Here is a 14,493-nt window from a genome sequence, read left to right as displayed (position 1 = left end):
TACAACAATACCTGTACTATGTATATTTACATTAGCAGCTTTCAATGTTAAAAAAAAAAAAAGGTGCTTCGCTGAAGAGCCCTAGTATAGAATATCACAACAAATTACCAGAGGAGATATATTCTCTGCGTCTATATTTTGGCTACACCCGATTAAGAACCCAAGCAGTTTTGAAAGCTTGTAACCAGCTATTTGTACAGTAGATCCAGTACAAGTTATCACACAACCGTCTCCTGTTATTTTAGGACAGAGGACACAATGAAGCCCACTATATACTGTATATACACCTACATCTATTTTGCTTTTTACCTGATGGGGTCTTGTTGCCCACATTGTTTAAGCCCCCTGAATTTACTTTCTTACATTAATGATGGCAAAAAAAACCCCCCAGCAAAAATGCCAGTCTTAAAATATTAAATAACAGAAGAAAAAACAAAGACACTTTCAGTTTCAGCCGAATTTAATGATTCAGTTCTGAAGACATACATTATATTCATACAACAAAAAAAAAAAAATCAAGAATGAAAAGCTGTGCCAACCTATAGCACATGCCCACCACACCTGAAGGCACCTGCCTCAGCCCACCTTCCCGCAGAGGATGCTGGTTTAGGAGCCACAGAACTCATTTGGTAAAAAAGCCACCCCTACAGCTGGCCAGAGTGCTATGTATGTGTGTGCTCGAGAGACAGCATGTGCATGTCTTACAATAATTAAGGTTTACATCTTTAAATACAAAAAAAAAAAAAAAAAAAAAAACAGCAGCAATCGTTTTAACAAACAAATAAAAATTATATTAATGCACGTTAAATCGGATCCCCCACACGCAAACCTAGGAAACAAAAAACAAAACCCTCACGGTAAGTAAAAACACTTCAGTAAATAGTGCATATAGGATTATCCTCCTTGGTTACCAAAAGAATATACAGTATATATTTCTATCAAGTGAAGCCGTGACTACAAGCCTCTTTAACTGACTAGCTATTGACTAAAGAGATAAACCCCTTTGGTGCTGATGTCAATGGCAAAGCATTGCCTGCCCCTACAGCAATGAAGGGGTTAAAAATCAAGCACCATCTTTAGGACTTGAGTGATCAGTCGGCTTAGCTAAAAAGTAGCTAAATCCACATTAGGAAACTGATGGAATTGACCGACTGTGATATGATCTTAAGGGTGCTGCAAATACTCCCTTTAATCTGCTGGTGGGGGCTTGCAAAAAAAGTTGCATGCACCTCCAAACCCAAAAGGTGTTAACAACACACAATGCAACGCGCCTTCTTGATTCAGTATTGCATGCTGACTATTCTAAGCAGCCTATCTTAATGAGACGTCTCCCTTGAAACCAGTCAGCAGCTGTAAAGCAGGCGTACCATCGTCTTTGCTCAACAACTAGTTATTTTGTATATATTGTAGATAATGTATTTTATAAAGAAAAGGATATTTACCTGCCAACCAACACCAGGGCATGAGTGTGCTAATGATCCAGACCAGTATTTCTTCAGGTGCTGTGGATCATTATCACACTGCTGACTTAGGTGGTGATTATAGTGAGTGCGACGGTGCGTGCGATTTCACACGCTGCACAAAGTACAGCAGCTGATAAGGGCTGGCCATAGTGGGCGCGATGTAGAAAAAAAAAAAGAAAAAAAATTAGACAAACGATTGTCTTTTCACACGACGGCCGCGTCACGTGAGCGGTTCAGCCAATGAGGGCAAACCAGCCTGGTGGGGCGCCCGCCACACCTCCATCACAAAATGCACACATCGCTCGGGGGCGACAGGCGCCCACTATAAACGCAGCCTTATAGAGGAGCAGCAGATACACTATTGTCAAATGTGATGTGGAACCTTATTGAAAACGGCCACCATTGTAATGTACAGGTATATAGAGCCATTGTACAACTTCAATGATTGCTGCATCAGATGCTGCAGTGTTTTACCAGTTCCGACAGATGGCGGGTCCCTTACAATGTTCTGTGGTGTTGCTTACATTAGGACTTGCATGTCAACCTGGAACGTTATTAAATACAATGACATTACTACATTAAAAAAAATGGCAGAAAAGGCATTATATGGCCAGGTACTTACTCCAGTATAGACTGGCGAGTATTTCTGCTTTATTAACCATTTTGGTGCTGGTAGGACCTGCAAAGCAACTCATGGCAGACTCAACCAACACTGAATGCAGTTGCTGTGTTAATATAATGGAGTTCTATAGTTACAGAGATTGGTATGTACTGTGGCAAATGTATAGAAAGCAAAGCTTGGCTCAGCATTGAAACCACTGACAACCTCCCACTGCTGGGTCGCATTTGGTGACAGAGACCTGCGCTATGCGGTTACATTACAGCAGCTCCCGGTTTCCTGCTGCAGGACAATTTTTGCATATAATCCATAGATTCCCATTACATTTGGTTCCTCTTGAGGAGTGTACCGTGACTGACAAGCCGAAAAGACAGAACAAGAGCTATTTACATTGATTTATCAGTAACAGACGGTCCTATGAAAGTCACCAGCTTCAGTAGAGTTACAAGTCGGCCTTGATGAATTGCCAAACATTACTGTTAACATGGTAGCGCTTCTCCGCAAGACGAAACACCAGTTAACCCACTGAGAGCTAAAGGGGCCTGAACCCAATTGCACGGTAAGGAAATGATCCAGGTAGGCATCATGGAAAATCTTCACACCAAACTAAAAATCTAACAACGCATCCAGACAGTGACACGGCATAAAAGCAGGTGTGCAGTGCGTTCCTACTAATGCACTTATGTATTACAGAAGCAGGTAGAAGCAGGCAACCTTTCATTCGGGCACATTCACTCTGTATAAGCACAGATGTCACTATCCACACGATATGCCAGGGAGGCCAAAGTGCATTGACCCTGTGGACTCCCTGGCATTCAAGCTGTTAAAGGCGCAAACCCCGATACATTTTCTTTTTGACAATGCCTCATAGGAAACATTATTATGCGTTGTATAGCGATGCTGTAGCCCCCCCGCATAGGGATGTGCTTGTATGGATTTAGGTTTTTATTTTTTAAATGTATATAAAATGGCTTTAGTTCCATCCATGTTGTCTAATGATCCTCCTAAATAAATGCATCGTTTTTGTTAAAACACAAAAGCCCCACCACCCATTAATGCTAGGGGGCCAGTTGTCACGAGGGTGTCAGACAGATAACGGTTTAATCCCTTTGCTGCCAGAGGGGCTTGCAATGCAGAAACAGAGTTAAAGACTTTGAAGTCTGTATTCAATGAGCGGTTCAACGTTAGGATTGCCTGGTTAGTAGCAGGATGGTTCCTTCACTCTTATAAAAACTGCTAAAAATTACTTTCTACAAGTTTCCCCCTCTCTCTTTTTTCTCCCCTCCCCCCCCCCCCATAACCACCAGGACAGATTTTCAGGATATCCCTGCTTCAGCACAGGTGGCTCAATGACAGCCACCTGTGCTGAAGCAGAGATATAAATAAAAGCTGACCTGTTGGCGGCCCTTGAGGACTGCAGTTTGCCACCCCTGGCCTACGCTTCGTAACCTACTTCAGTGCCAGGGGAGGACAGAAAAAACATGCTTTGCACTTCATTGAAAACACCTCGACAGCAGAGAGTTTAATATTTAATGTCAGAACAGACTGTTTTAAATAAAATTTTAAAAAAAGCCATGGAAAGGACCTCAATAGATGCGCTTTTTTTTTTTTTAAACACATTACTCTAACATACGCTTAGATTTCCTGAGTGCTTTTTAAGCAAATATGCACTAATGGTGGAGAGAAGGGAAATATATCCTAAATGTATCCCCATAAAACTGTACAGGCATACCCCGGTTTCAGTACACTCACGAGTAAGGACATATTTTCAATAGCACCATACCCGTGTCCGTACGCTTGCTGAGTACTGACACTTATTCTGCGCTACAGACCGCCGTAGTAGTGACACGCTGATTCCCCTTGCCCAATAGGCAAACGCCAGCTCGCGCATGCGCCTGTCAGCCCGCCCTGAACAGCAATACCGGCTCCCTACCGGTACCGAAGCATCGATAAGTGGGAAAAAGGTAGTGCTTCACTTTAAGTACATTTTCGCTTTACATACATGCTCCGGACCCATTGCGTACGTTAATGCGGGGTATGCCTGTACTGCCCAATCTTTCCTACCTTCGGTTTGTTAAAACTCTTCAACACGTGCATTGTAGAGCCACATGCTCCAGGGCCAGCCAGTGCAGATGCGGGTTAAGCGCAGAGTCAACAACTACATAGAGAAGTATACACTGCACGTGGATGATTTCCTTTTGTACAGCGTACACAGGAGTGAATGTACCTTACACACAGCTACGTCTCAGCCCGTGTCTCCGAATGATGCCACCTGCTAATGTACGTGCCTTTAATAGGAGGTTGCACATACTGCAAGCACACGCATGTAAAAGGAGCTACTGTAAGCAGAGAGGGTAGGGGATCAAACACCAGAGACAATATAAACAAGGTGCATGGGTGCATGGCCTCTTCAGCAGCGTAGGGGCCAGGGTCTGGTCGCCCCCCCCCCCCCCATGTCCCTGAAGGGGTTAAGGAGAAGTCTCATTACTGTTGCAGTGATGTTACCCTGGGGTGATGCAGAAGGGGGGTTGGGGGAGGGGAACAAACATAAGAATATCCCCCCCCCCCCAAAAAAAAAGTTTAAACAGCTATGTACAACACGCCCCAGCACGCTGCTCCCGATACAGGGTCAGAGGTCATCTCCGCTTCCAAAACTTTTCCTAGTCGACCTCCTCCATGTTGCTGTAGGACGGAGCAGGCTCTGTCGGGTGGGGGAACAGATCGGAAACGGCTTCTGCAGTCATCTGAGAGGCATCCTCGGGATTTAAGCTGGGTCCGAAAGCCATTTGGTTCACTCCCTAGGAACAGATGTAAGTGTCCGTTAATGCAATACAAGGCACCTTCTATTAGTTAAGATTCTGTATACATCAAGTTTTATGTAATGTGCATGGAATTCTGCAGACAGGGCAAATCCCCCTTCCGATTGGTTACCTCCAGTCCTCAAGCCGCCACTCCCTCCCCCAGGTCAGGTTTTCAGGATATCCCAGCTTCAGCACAGGTGGCTCAATCAGAGGTTCAGTCTTTGACTGAGTCTCTGATTGAGCCACCTGTGCTGAAGCAGGAATATCCTGAAAACCTGACGTCTTTAGGGGAGAGGGGGCACGAGGACTGGAGTTGAGCATTACTAAGGGGTGGGGGATGGGATTTGCACTGCATGCAACACTCCATGCACATTACATAAAACTTGACGGTGAATAACCTCATATTTTTATTCAGTGCCAGTCTCATGTATACAGAATCTTAACGCAATACAGGGATAAGAACAGCCGGCTTTCATACAATGAAGTAGTACAATAAAGCACAAATAATAAACAGTGACGCTCTTCAAGATAATATACCAGTTGTTTTCAGTAATGTGGGCTCAATAAATCGGTATCGCTTCTAAATGGGGTAACACAAAAACAAACGCATTATGTTTTTGCCAGTATTCTTGTGACTTTAGAAACTGGATTTATTCTGAATTTGTACCTGCGACTGTAGACCTGGTTTGTGACCGTGCTTCTATTACTGCAATACTACAGCTGGATAACAGTTAGAAAACAATATGAAATGACATTACAAGGTGACACCCTTCCTCTAAACACTGGGAAAACAAGTTGCACAAAATGCTGTAACAATAATGCAATGCTGTACACACAAACACACTCACGTCTCCCCTATATAAATAAGTAGTTGTACAGGGCTGTTTTGAAAGGGCAAGCAGATAATAAGCCATCTGGCATTCCAAGGCCGATCACAGCTCATCCTGAAGTTTGCCAACTTCCAGCCTTCAATTCACTAATTCCATCTGCATTCAATAGCAGGTAAAGCCCCCTTATGGCCGCAGATCATGTTTGGAAAAGCATTACAACAGAATATATACAGGCCTACCCCGGTTTAAGGACACTCACTAAGTACACCCGCGAGTAAGGACATATCGCCCAATTGGCAAACAGCAGCTCACGCATGCGCCTGTCAGCACGTCCTGCACAGCAATACCGGCTCCCTACCTGTACCGAAGCGGTGCACAAGCTGGGAGACTATAGAGCCTGTTACACATGCGTTATTTACATCAGTTCTGCACGTATATGACGATTGCAGTACTGTACATGCATCGATAAGTGGAAAAAGGTCGTGCTTCACTTTAAGTACATTTTCGCTTTACATACATGCTCCGGTCCCATTGCGTACGTTAATGAGGGGGTATGCCTGTATTATACAGAATATTCATGACTATGCCATGATGAACACAGAATTCTGCAGGCAGCATGACCCCCTGCCCGACAGAGCTATCAATCTAAGTCAAGGGTACTCAGATTCCCTTAAAGCTACGGACCAAGCAATATCCTACATATGTTATTTTTTTTTAAATAAATCAGTTCTGTACCATGAGGAAAATACTTGTAGCATGTTTTTTAAAACTCTGAATCACATTTTTTATGTATTATAAAGTAACAAGCCTTTTTTGTTTCCATAGCAATCATAGTCACAGCTACTGAGTCGATACTCTACAGCAGGCCTGCACAACTCCAGTCCTCGAGGGCCGCAAACAGGCCAGGCTTTCAGGATATCTCTACTTCAGCACAGCTGGCTCAATTAATGGCTCAGTATGACTGAGCCACTTATTGAGACAGCTGTGCTGCAGTTGGGATATCCTGAAAACCTGGCCTTTTTGCGGCCCTCGAGGACTGGGGTTGTGCAGGCCTGCTCTACAGCCATTTAGTGAACCCGCGAGCCGAATCTTCGCAAAATCGATCGAAGGAGAAGGGATCGATCAGCAACTTAGCTAATTACTCATCATTGTGTGGACTGCATGGATGCACATATTAAAAGGGGATATATAGATATAGAGACCCACTTTTTTTCTAAACAGCAGCTTGGACAGCTGCTTTTAAGGTCACAAGGAGAGCGGACACTGGATTCGCCCACTTCTGAAGCAGTGGCATTACATAGTTAGCCCTTTAGCCCAAAAGAATGAATAGCAAAAAAAAGTTGAATGTGTAATGTAATCAGACTGATGCACCTCCTTCCTGTCAGAAAGCCAACTAGCAAGAAAGACAGGGAGGGTGTTAAAACATTAAAGGGGGGGGGGGGGGGGGGAAAGAAAAGAAGAAGCTGAAGATGAGGGAACCAGGACTCAGAATTAAAGATCTAGGACAACTCCTAAGTCGCAGCGGACATTTAACTCATTAAATGTCTCACTGAACACCAGGTCATTTTGCTGGGCTCTCCCCGCAGGGCAGGCAACTAAAAATGTACATGCGCATCTATAATAGATCTGATATAGGAAGCCAAGAAGCAGCTCAGGGGGTCCGACATTGTCTAGTTATACAACGTGTGTGCAGTTTATTCATTTACACATCCAAATGGTTTAAACGCTCCGCCAATTAATGAGAGGCTGCTTTAACATTAAAACACAAGCTGCCTTTATTTATTTATTTACATTCCAAGAAAGTGGTTTTCAATGTTACGTAGCAGTTTGAAGAGCTCTTAAAATCTTTTAATAACATACAAATATTTAAAAAAACAAAAACGTTTGTATTAAGACAATAGATGCATTATGTAGAATTTAAATTAAGCAAGCTTTAAAAAGTATAAAAATACATGGAAATTAGATGTGCACAGGTATTATTTACATTATAACACAGCAGGCGATCAATGAGACCATTACTGCATCCAACCCTATAATTACATTACAAACATTATAGCCATTTTAATAACGCGTTTATCACCCACTATCGTTCACATCAATTGACTTTCAGTCTCAGTAGAGCCCATGTATTATAGCACATCTGGGCCAGGTTTCCCCTTTGTGTTTCAATAGATGTATATACTCATACAATACACATGGAAAGGCTTATGTCCATACATGGTTAAGTGTGTGCAGGGATTCCGGCTTTTGATTTTAAATGCAAAACAGAAAAAAATGCCAGACTGATCTTGCCCTTCCAAATAAAACCAATAAACCGTACATGAAGCATTATTTCCTATGGAGTTCCACCTCTTTGTAGAAGCCCAGCCAGCAGTAAGACACATGCAACACAAGGAGTATGGGAACTATAAAAACAAAGGGCACCTATAAACTCAAGTTCAAATGTGTGTCCATTCCTCAATGTTAACACTTAAAATAATAAACGGTAGAAAAAAAAATCCCTAAATATTTCAGTAAAAATGGATACAGCACACCTCCCCCCCCCCCCCTACTACATATATCTCGTTAGAAAGCAGAATATCAGTTACCTTTGGATTCAATGGCCAGATTCATGCAGAATATAATAACATATGCCACAACATACCATAAAAAACAAAGAAACCCGCTCCATCTGTAAGTACCAACAGTGAACTGGAAACCCGGTGTTATTAGGGGTGTTGGTGGTCTTAACTCAACCGGCTAGACAAGAGGCCGGTGACACCTGGATGCTGCGTCAGAGGTAACTCTTTTCACTGTCAAAGGTTCCCACAACAAAATCCTACGGGGTAGATTCATCAAGCGCGGTCCAGGTTAGTTCACCTGATCCGACGATGACACCTATTCAAGTCAATGGGAGATAACGTTGGATCGGTAGGGCTAACCAGTACTGGCGCTTGATGAACCTGCTCCTACAGGTCTTCCACGAAGGTCTAAAGCAGTGCACCAAAGAGCGCACAAGTGCGTCAAAATAAAACGTATAAGCTCTTACTAGTTACACAGATACAGCACGTTTCAAATGAAATACCTTTAGGAGCCTGAAACAGCAAACTACATCCAAATATTTGTAATTATCCACAAGATAAGCATTGTGGACAGTTTGTTGCTACAACAGTCTATAGTAGAAAAGGAGCATGGGGATAGACACGTGTAACAAGCTTCATTGCATACTATTTGCTCTGATTCTTTTAGTGTATTTCTAGAGCAGGGCCTTGTTACAGTATAAATACTGGCTGGAGTATTTTTGCGGAGAGAGGGGTGGAAAAAAGAAAGAAGTATTTAATGAAGGAGGCCACGCACTCACTGCCAAGAGCATTCATAAATAACTCCGATGTACGGTCTTTACCATGGCATATATGGTAACATTCAAGAACAAAAGAATGTGCAAACGTTTCCTACTGGGCACCTAGTCAATATGTAGTAACGCTGCTGCTCGGTGCCTGGGAAAGCACGGCGTTGAATTAACATGTATGGGGTTAGCCCGTATGTGTATGTGTATGTGTATATATGTGTATGTGTATATATGTGTATGAGTATATATGTGTATGTGTATATATGTGTATGTGTATATATGTGTATGTGTATATATGTGTATATGTGTGTATATGTGTATATGTGTATATGTGTATATGTGTATATGTGTGTATGTGTGTATATATATATATATATATATATATATATATATATATGTGTATGTATGTATGTATGTATGTATGTATGTATGTATGTATGTATGTATGTATGTATGTATGTATGTATGTATGTATGTATGTGTATATATATATATATATATATATATATATATATATATATATATATATATATATATATATATATAAAAACACCGTACACATCTCAAAATCAGAGTATTTTACAACCATAAACCTCGCAAGTGCATTCAAAGGTTTTATTTTTTTAAATAGTAAATCCTAATATTTAAGAAGGGGAATGGGATCAAGGAGATCAAAGCCCGGCTTATTTCATAAACCAACAGACGTGGGAAATGTGCACTATAGACAAGTAAAACTTCTCTTGATTAAATCCTTTTATACCAGATTACGCGGTTGAGCCATTGCTGGATAGACATTAAATACACATTCCATACTTTTAAAGGTGCAGTGCTACCTAGTAAATATTACGGTAGGTGCAAGTAAGAAAACACACTTGGCTATGTAACATTTGTATTTTAAGAATTTGTTTTATAATTTAAGCTTCAGAACCCAACATTTACAACATACGATATAGAGATAACACACACACACACGCACACGCGCTATTAAAAACATACCCGTGGGCGGATTGCCATATCGAGCATTCGGGCTTGCCCCCGGTGGGTTGGGGCTGGGGGCGTCTGATGCTGCGCTATGCATTGGGGTCACAGAAGCTCCGTGTTCTTCCCCACAACAATTAAACTGATTGCTGGTGCAGAGCGCGGGGCCTCTGCAAGACCTACCTTTTCCAAAGCGGCCCTCCTTTATCGTCGTTGTGGCGTCGCCGTGACAAAGCGCCGTCACGTGACAGCGGGAGGAGGGCCGGCAAGTGAAATCCCCGGGCCACATTTCACCCCTAAGCCACCCCTGCATGTAGCCGATGTTGCACCAGTTATGGCAATTCGTTAATAGTAGTGCTCTTGAAAACAATGGCAGAGATGTGTTCAACTCTTTTTTGTTCATTGAATCACGTTAACGGGGCTAATAATGTCTGCCACATGCACTAATAGATATACATATATAGACACATGCGCAAAAAAGCAGTTACCATACATCACTGGGTCTGGGATAAACACTACAGATATATTAAAAATAATATGCAGAGAAAGGAGAATTAAAAAAAAAAAAGACAGCATGCAGTGAGAATTACACCCTTAAATCAAGATTGTGTCAGCCAACTTAAAGCTAAAAACAATATAAAATGTTTCATTGTAATACATTATCCGCCAAGACTTTCCAAACTCTGTTACACTTATTATTCTAGCCTTTGGAAAACACTTAGCATCCCGGCAGCTTTCCCTGCCAGCGTTACTGGGCCAGCTTCTGGTGTACGGAGTGTGAGGGAAGGGTACTGGGACTATTGCACTGGGCTGCAGAACATGTTCAGGTCGTTTAAAATACACTAGTATTACATCAATATTTTGAGAGCAGTAGTTCATATATTGTTATATTAATGCTCATACATCGGATTGTAATGCTGGAAGGAGCAGATGTGAACTGAATGTATCCCTGTGTGTCTATTTCTTCTTGTTATTCCATTTCGCTTGGAATTCATAATGCTCTTTTTTTTGGAATGGATATACTGTTTTTCAATAATTACCCTGCACTGCGGTAGTTGTTTATGTTTGAACTATATGTCTGTGTGAACAAAGGGGATTATATATACAGTATATATTTTATATATATATATATATTTTTTTTTAGAAAAGTGTAAAAGTTAGTACTGCGTTTGTACATTTCAAATGTATAAAACAAAATAATTGTTGCAGTCATACGATACAGTAACATTCATGGGCCAGTGACTAGAGGCATTTTGCTGAAACTCTCATACAGTGCGGCAAGTAGAAATAATGCCCAATTATTATGCCAGATCCACTTCTCACTATAATCTACCGCCCCTGGGATTTGTACATCAGAGGATAGAAAATGTTCAGAAAGAATGCAACAATTGCTGCCATGGTGCCAAGAACGAAATATCGGATGCGACCGTCGTCGGCGTATTCGGAGAGCTGCGGATCTGTAGGGTCGTGAGCAGAGAGTGACCTGCACCTCCGGTGAACGTTCAGGTGATTGTGAATGTCATCCTCTTCTGCCTCCAGTTCCTGCCAGATCAGAGAAGCCTGCGGTGTGCGGAAACCGGTGTCAGCGCTGGGGGAGGATACATGGCGGCACAAAGCTACAACATAGTCACACTCTGCCAAACTCATGTTTAAGTCAAAAGATACCGACTACGATTGATTAAAAACGGCAAACCAAGGTTTTATGGGAACTAGCTCTTCACAAAGAGAAATGTGCTCTTGAAAAGCTAATCAGTAGTGTTGAGATGTGCAAACATTTCACCCAAATTGGCGTTTGTTTGCATTTCCCCCCCCTAACGAACTTCAAAAATGCTAACTCTTTAAAGCAGTGGTTTCCAAGCTTAAGTAAAATTTTGAGGAACCCCCAACCATCTCTAATAGCAAGTCTGTGATGAGATGCATTGCAAATTCTTCTGTATTTGATACAATTTTCAAATAACCCCTTTAGGGAGGCCCGGGGAATACAAGGATTCCTAGAAACCCTGGTTGAAAAACCACTGCTTTAAAAGGTTTGCAAGGAGCGCGCCTAGTAAAAACCCCTAGGGCCTGAAATACGTGTTTTACCTGAGAGTTGAGTCCCTGTTGACTTCTATGCATCTCAGAACACATATATACAACAAGAGGAGAGAGATCTGTGATCACACCTGAGAAATAGCCTAATTTGCATATGTAAGGTATATTCAAATTATTCAAATGAGCATATTTCCCAAGTATCCAAGGAGTGTTCCCAGGTATCTCTCCATGTGTTGTATAGAGTGTTCACATAGATGTCAATATGTCCTTTATTAAATAGGACTGCTGTCCTCAAACACATTTCTGGGCAGACCCTATTCTGGCAAAAATGTTCTCAATTTCATTTTAAAATGTAGAATTTCGGCTGTGAACTTTTTGGCCTGAAAAAAGGTCCATCAAACTGTGACGAAATGTGTTGAACGTTTCAGTGAAACGCAGGCAAAGCGAATTTCAGCAAACTCTCACATCTCTAGCAGCCCTGTTATTCTCAAAGACAGGTCTCAAAAGTGGCAAACACGACATTTTTATTGAAATAGGGATCGGTCCATTACTTTCAACTCGCAGCCCAAATGTTACCAGCAAGGCCCAATTACAGACAGATGTGCAAAATGTTTACAGCTTCATCCCTGACTTCACTGTAAGGATAACACATGGACAGCAGAAAGTAATATGCCACTTGCACGGACACATTCATAATGGATTGGAACCATTCAGATATTTCCTAGCAGCTCAAGGTCAAGTGTATATTATAGCTGTCTGTCTCTCCAGTGTTTGCTAATGTTATTGAAACAGCTTCTACCAAACTAAAAAAAAAAAAAAGCCTTTTAATCTCTTAAAAAAATAAATAACATAAATCAAGAATTGATCTGTTAAGTGTATGTTACTAAATAGAGGTATCAGAGTAGTGCATCATTTAGGCCTCAAAAGGAAAAATGATGCATTAAAATAGCTCATCAATAAAGATAAAATTGCATGAAAATAATTTAAATATTTGAGGCTATGCAGATTTCAAACTGGAATGAAAATAGGATTTCTTTGTGCATATATTTCTTACTACTACACTCGCAACCACAAAATGTACTAGGAAAATGTGCCATTTAAAACGTATACTTATTTTAAAACGGAGTAATGGGGACGGACATTATAATGAAGAGATCACGAATAATGTTGACCGAATCCAGCAATGAAAACATCCCTTGTGAGATTCAGAGATGGCTTATAACCCATGTGTATTAACCAATAAGAAGAAAGACAGGAAGTGGACAAGAGAAAGATATTACAGAAGAGAAAATCTCTGCAAATAAGCAGCTGGTGACCTCATTAAGAAATAAGTGCGGCCCAACACGGAATATATCAAAAGGTTCAAATTACACTAACAAATCATCAGAGAAAGCGCTTATTCCGCACAACGCAGGACATCATGTGTCGTAGTGACTATGTGACATTATTTAATATTATACTATAAGATTGTAAGCTCTCCTGCACAGAGATTCCTTTTCCTATTGTGCGCTTGTTGGTGTGATGCACCTATAGTAGGATTATATAGAACTACGATCCGAACGCCATTTTATATACATGTATGCTGCACCCGTTGCGTAATTTGGAGGAGGGGTCTCCAAACTCCGTCCTCAAGGGCCGCCAACAGGCCGGCTTTTAATATATATCCCAGTTTCAGCATAGGTGGCTCAGTCAAAGACTGAGCCACTGATTGAGCCACCTGTGCTGAAACATGGATAATCATAAAAGCCGGCCTGTTGGCGGCCCTTGGGAACTGAGTTTGGAGACCCCCGATTTAGAGGATTAAGCCAAATGATTTTCGTTCCAAAATGGAGCACACGGGCGCTTTGAAGTTAAAAGCTCAGGTCCAGACTAGGATTCAGTCCTCCGGAGTGCAGTTTGAGAGCCGATAGACCTCCCATGAAGTTGTAAAAGTCGCCACTGCTAGGCCACAACTTTGCGAACTATAATGAGCGCCATCAGTTCACGGTTAGTACGTACGCCGGGATTCACCAAGCGCTGATGCGGAGAATCGCACTGCAGTGCCGTGTGTTAACCACCGTTCAGTTAGATGACCGTTAACTCCAGACCAGGGCGCAATATCCAGCATCGACGCCTGGTAAATCTTGACCTTAGAAAGTCAAACTTCGCTAAACGTGTCAAATGGGAACAGAAACCTTATACCAACCCCACCTCACAGTGAAAGATGCCACCTGCTCGAATTCTTTAAGATAAAAGCTCCTAATGGAGGCCACGCATTGGTAAAGCACATTTCTAGGGACTGCACTGTAATCTATTGAAGTGGTGGCCAGAATCATTTGCCTAAAACCCGACCGGCTGAAAGTAGACACAGGCATCAGGGCACAGTACCCGCGGCACTTCTGTGGCATAGTACCCGCGGCACTTCCCTGGCATCGGGGCAGAGTACCCGCGGCACTTCCCTGGC

The 14,493-nt window shown here is 42.0% G+C and overlaps 1 protein-coding gene across 10 annotated transcripts in view; it reads right to left on the bottom strand.

Annotated features, from left to right (window-relative positions):
• Positions 1-442: 442 nt before the first annotated feature.
• The window catches only part of USP19 (ubiquitin specific peptidase 19), a 58,645-nt gene continuing 44,594 nt past the window's right edge, over positions 443-14,493 (bottom strand). For 7 of the 10 annotated variants that reach the window (XM_075574450.1, XM_075574448.1, XM_075574449.1 and 4 more), the window contains exon 26: positions 7,464-11,579. In XM_075574450.1, coding sequence (XP_075430565.1) covers positions 11,349-11,579 — 231 coding nt within the window. In that variant the 3' untranslated portion in view covers positions 7,464-11,348. Of the gene's footprint in view, positions 4,881-7,463; positions 11,608-14,493 lie in introns of those variants that run through there. The other 3 variants (XM_075574455.1, XM_075574456.1, XM_075574457.1) reach the window with 2 other exon arrangements.

This window comes from Ascaphus truei, chromosome 17 (assembly GCF_040206685.1).
Source record: "Ascaphus truei isolate aAscTru1 chromosome 17, aAscTru1.hap1, whole genome shotgun sequence".
NCBI lineage: Eukaryota > Metazoa > Chordata > Amphibia > Anura > Ascaphidae > Ascaphus > Ascaphus truei.
Note: the sequence above shows the minus strand (reverse complement) of the source record. Positions and strands in the feature narration are given on the sequence as shown.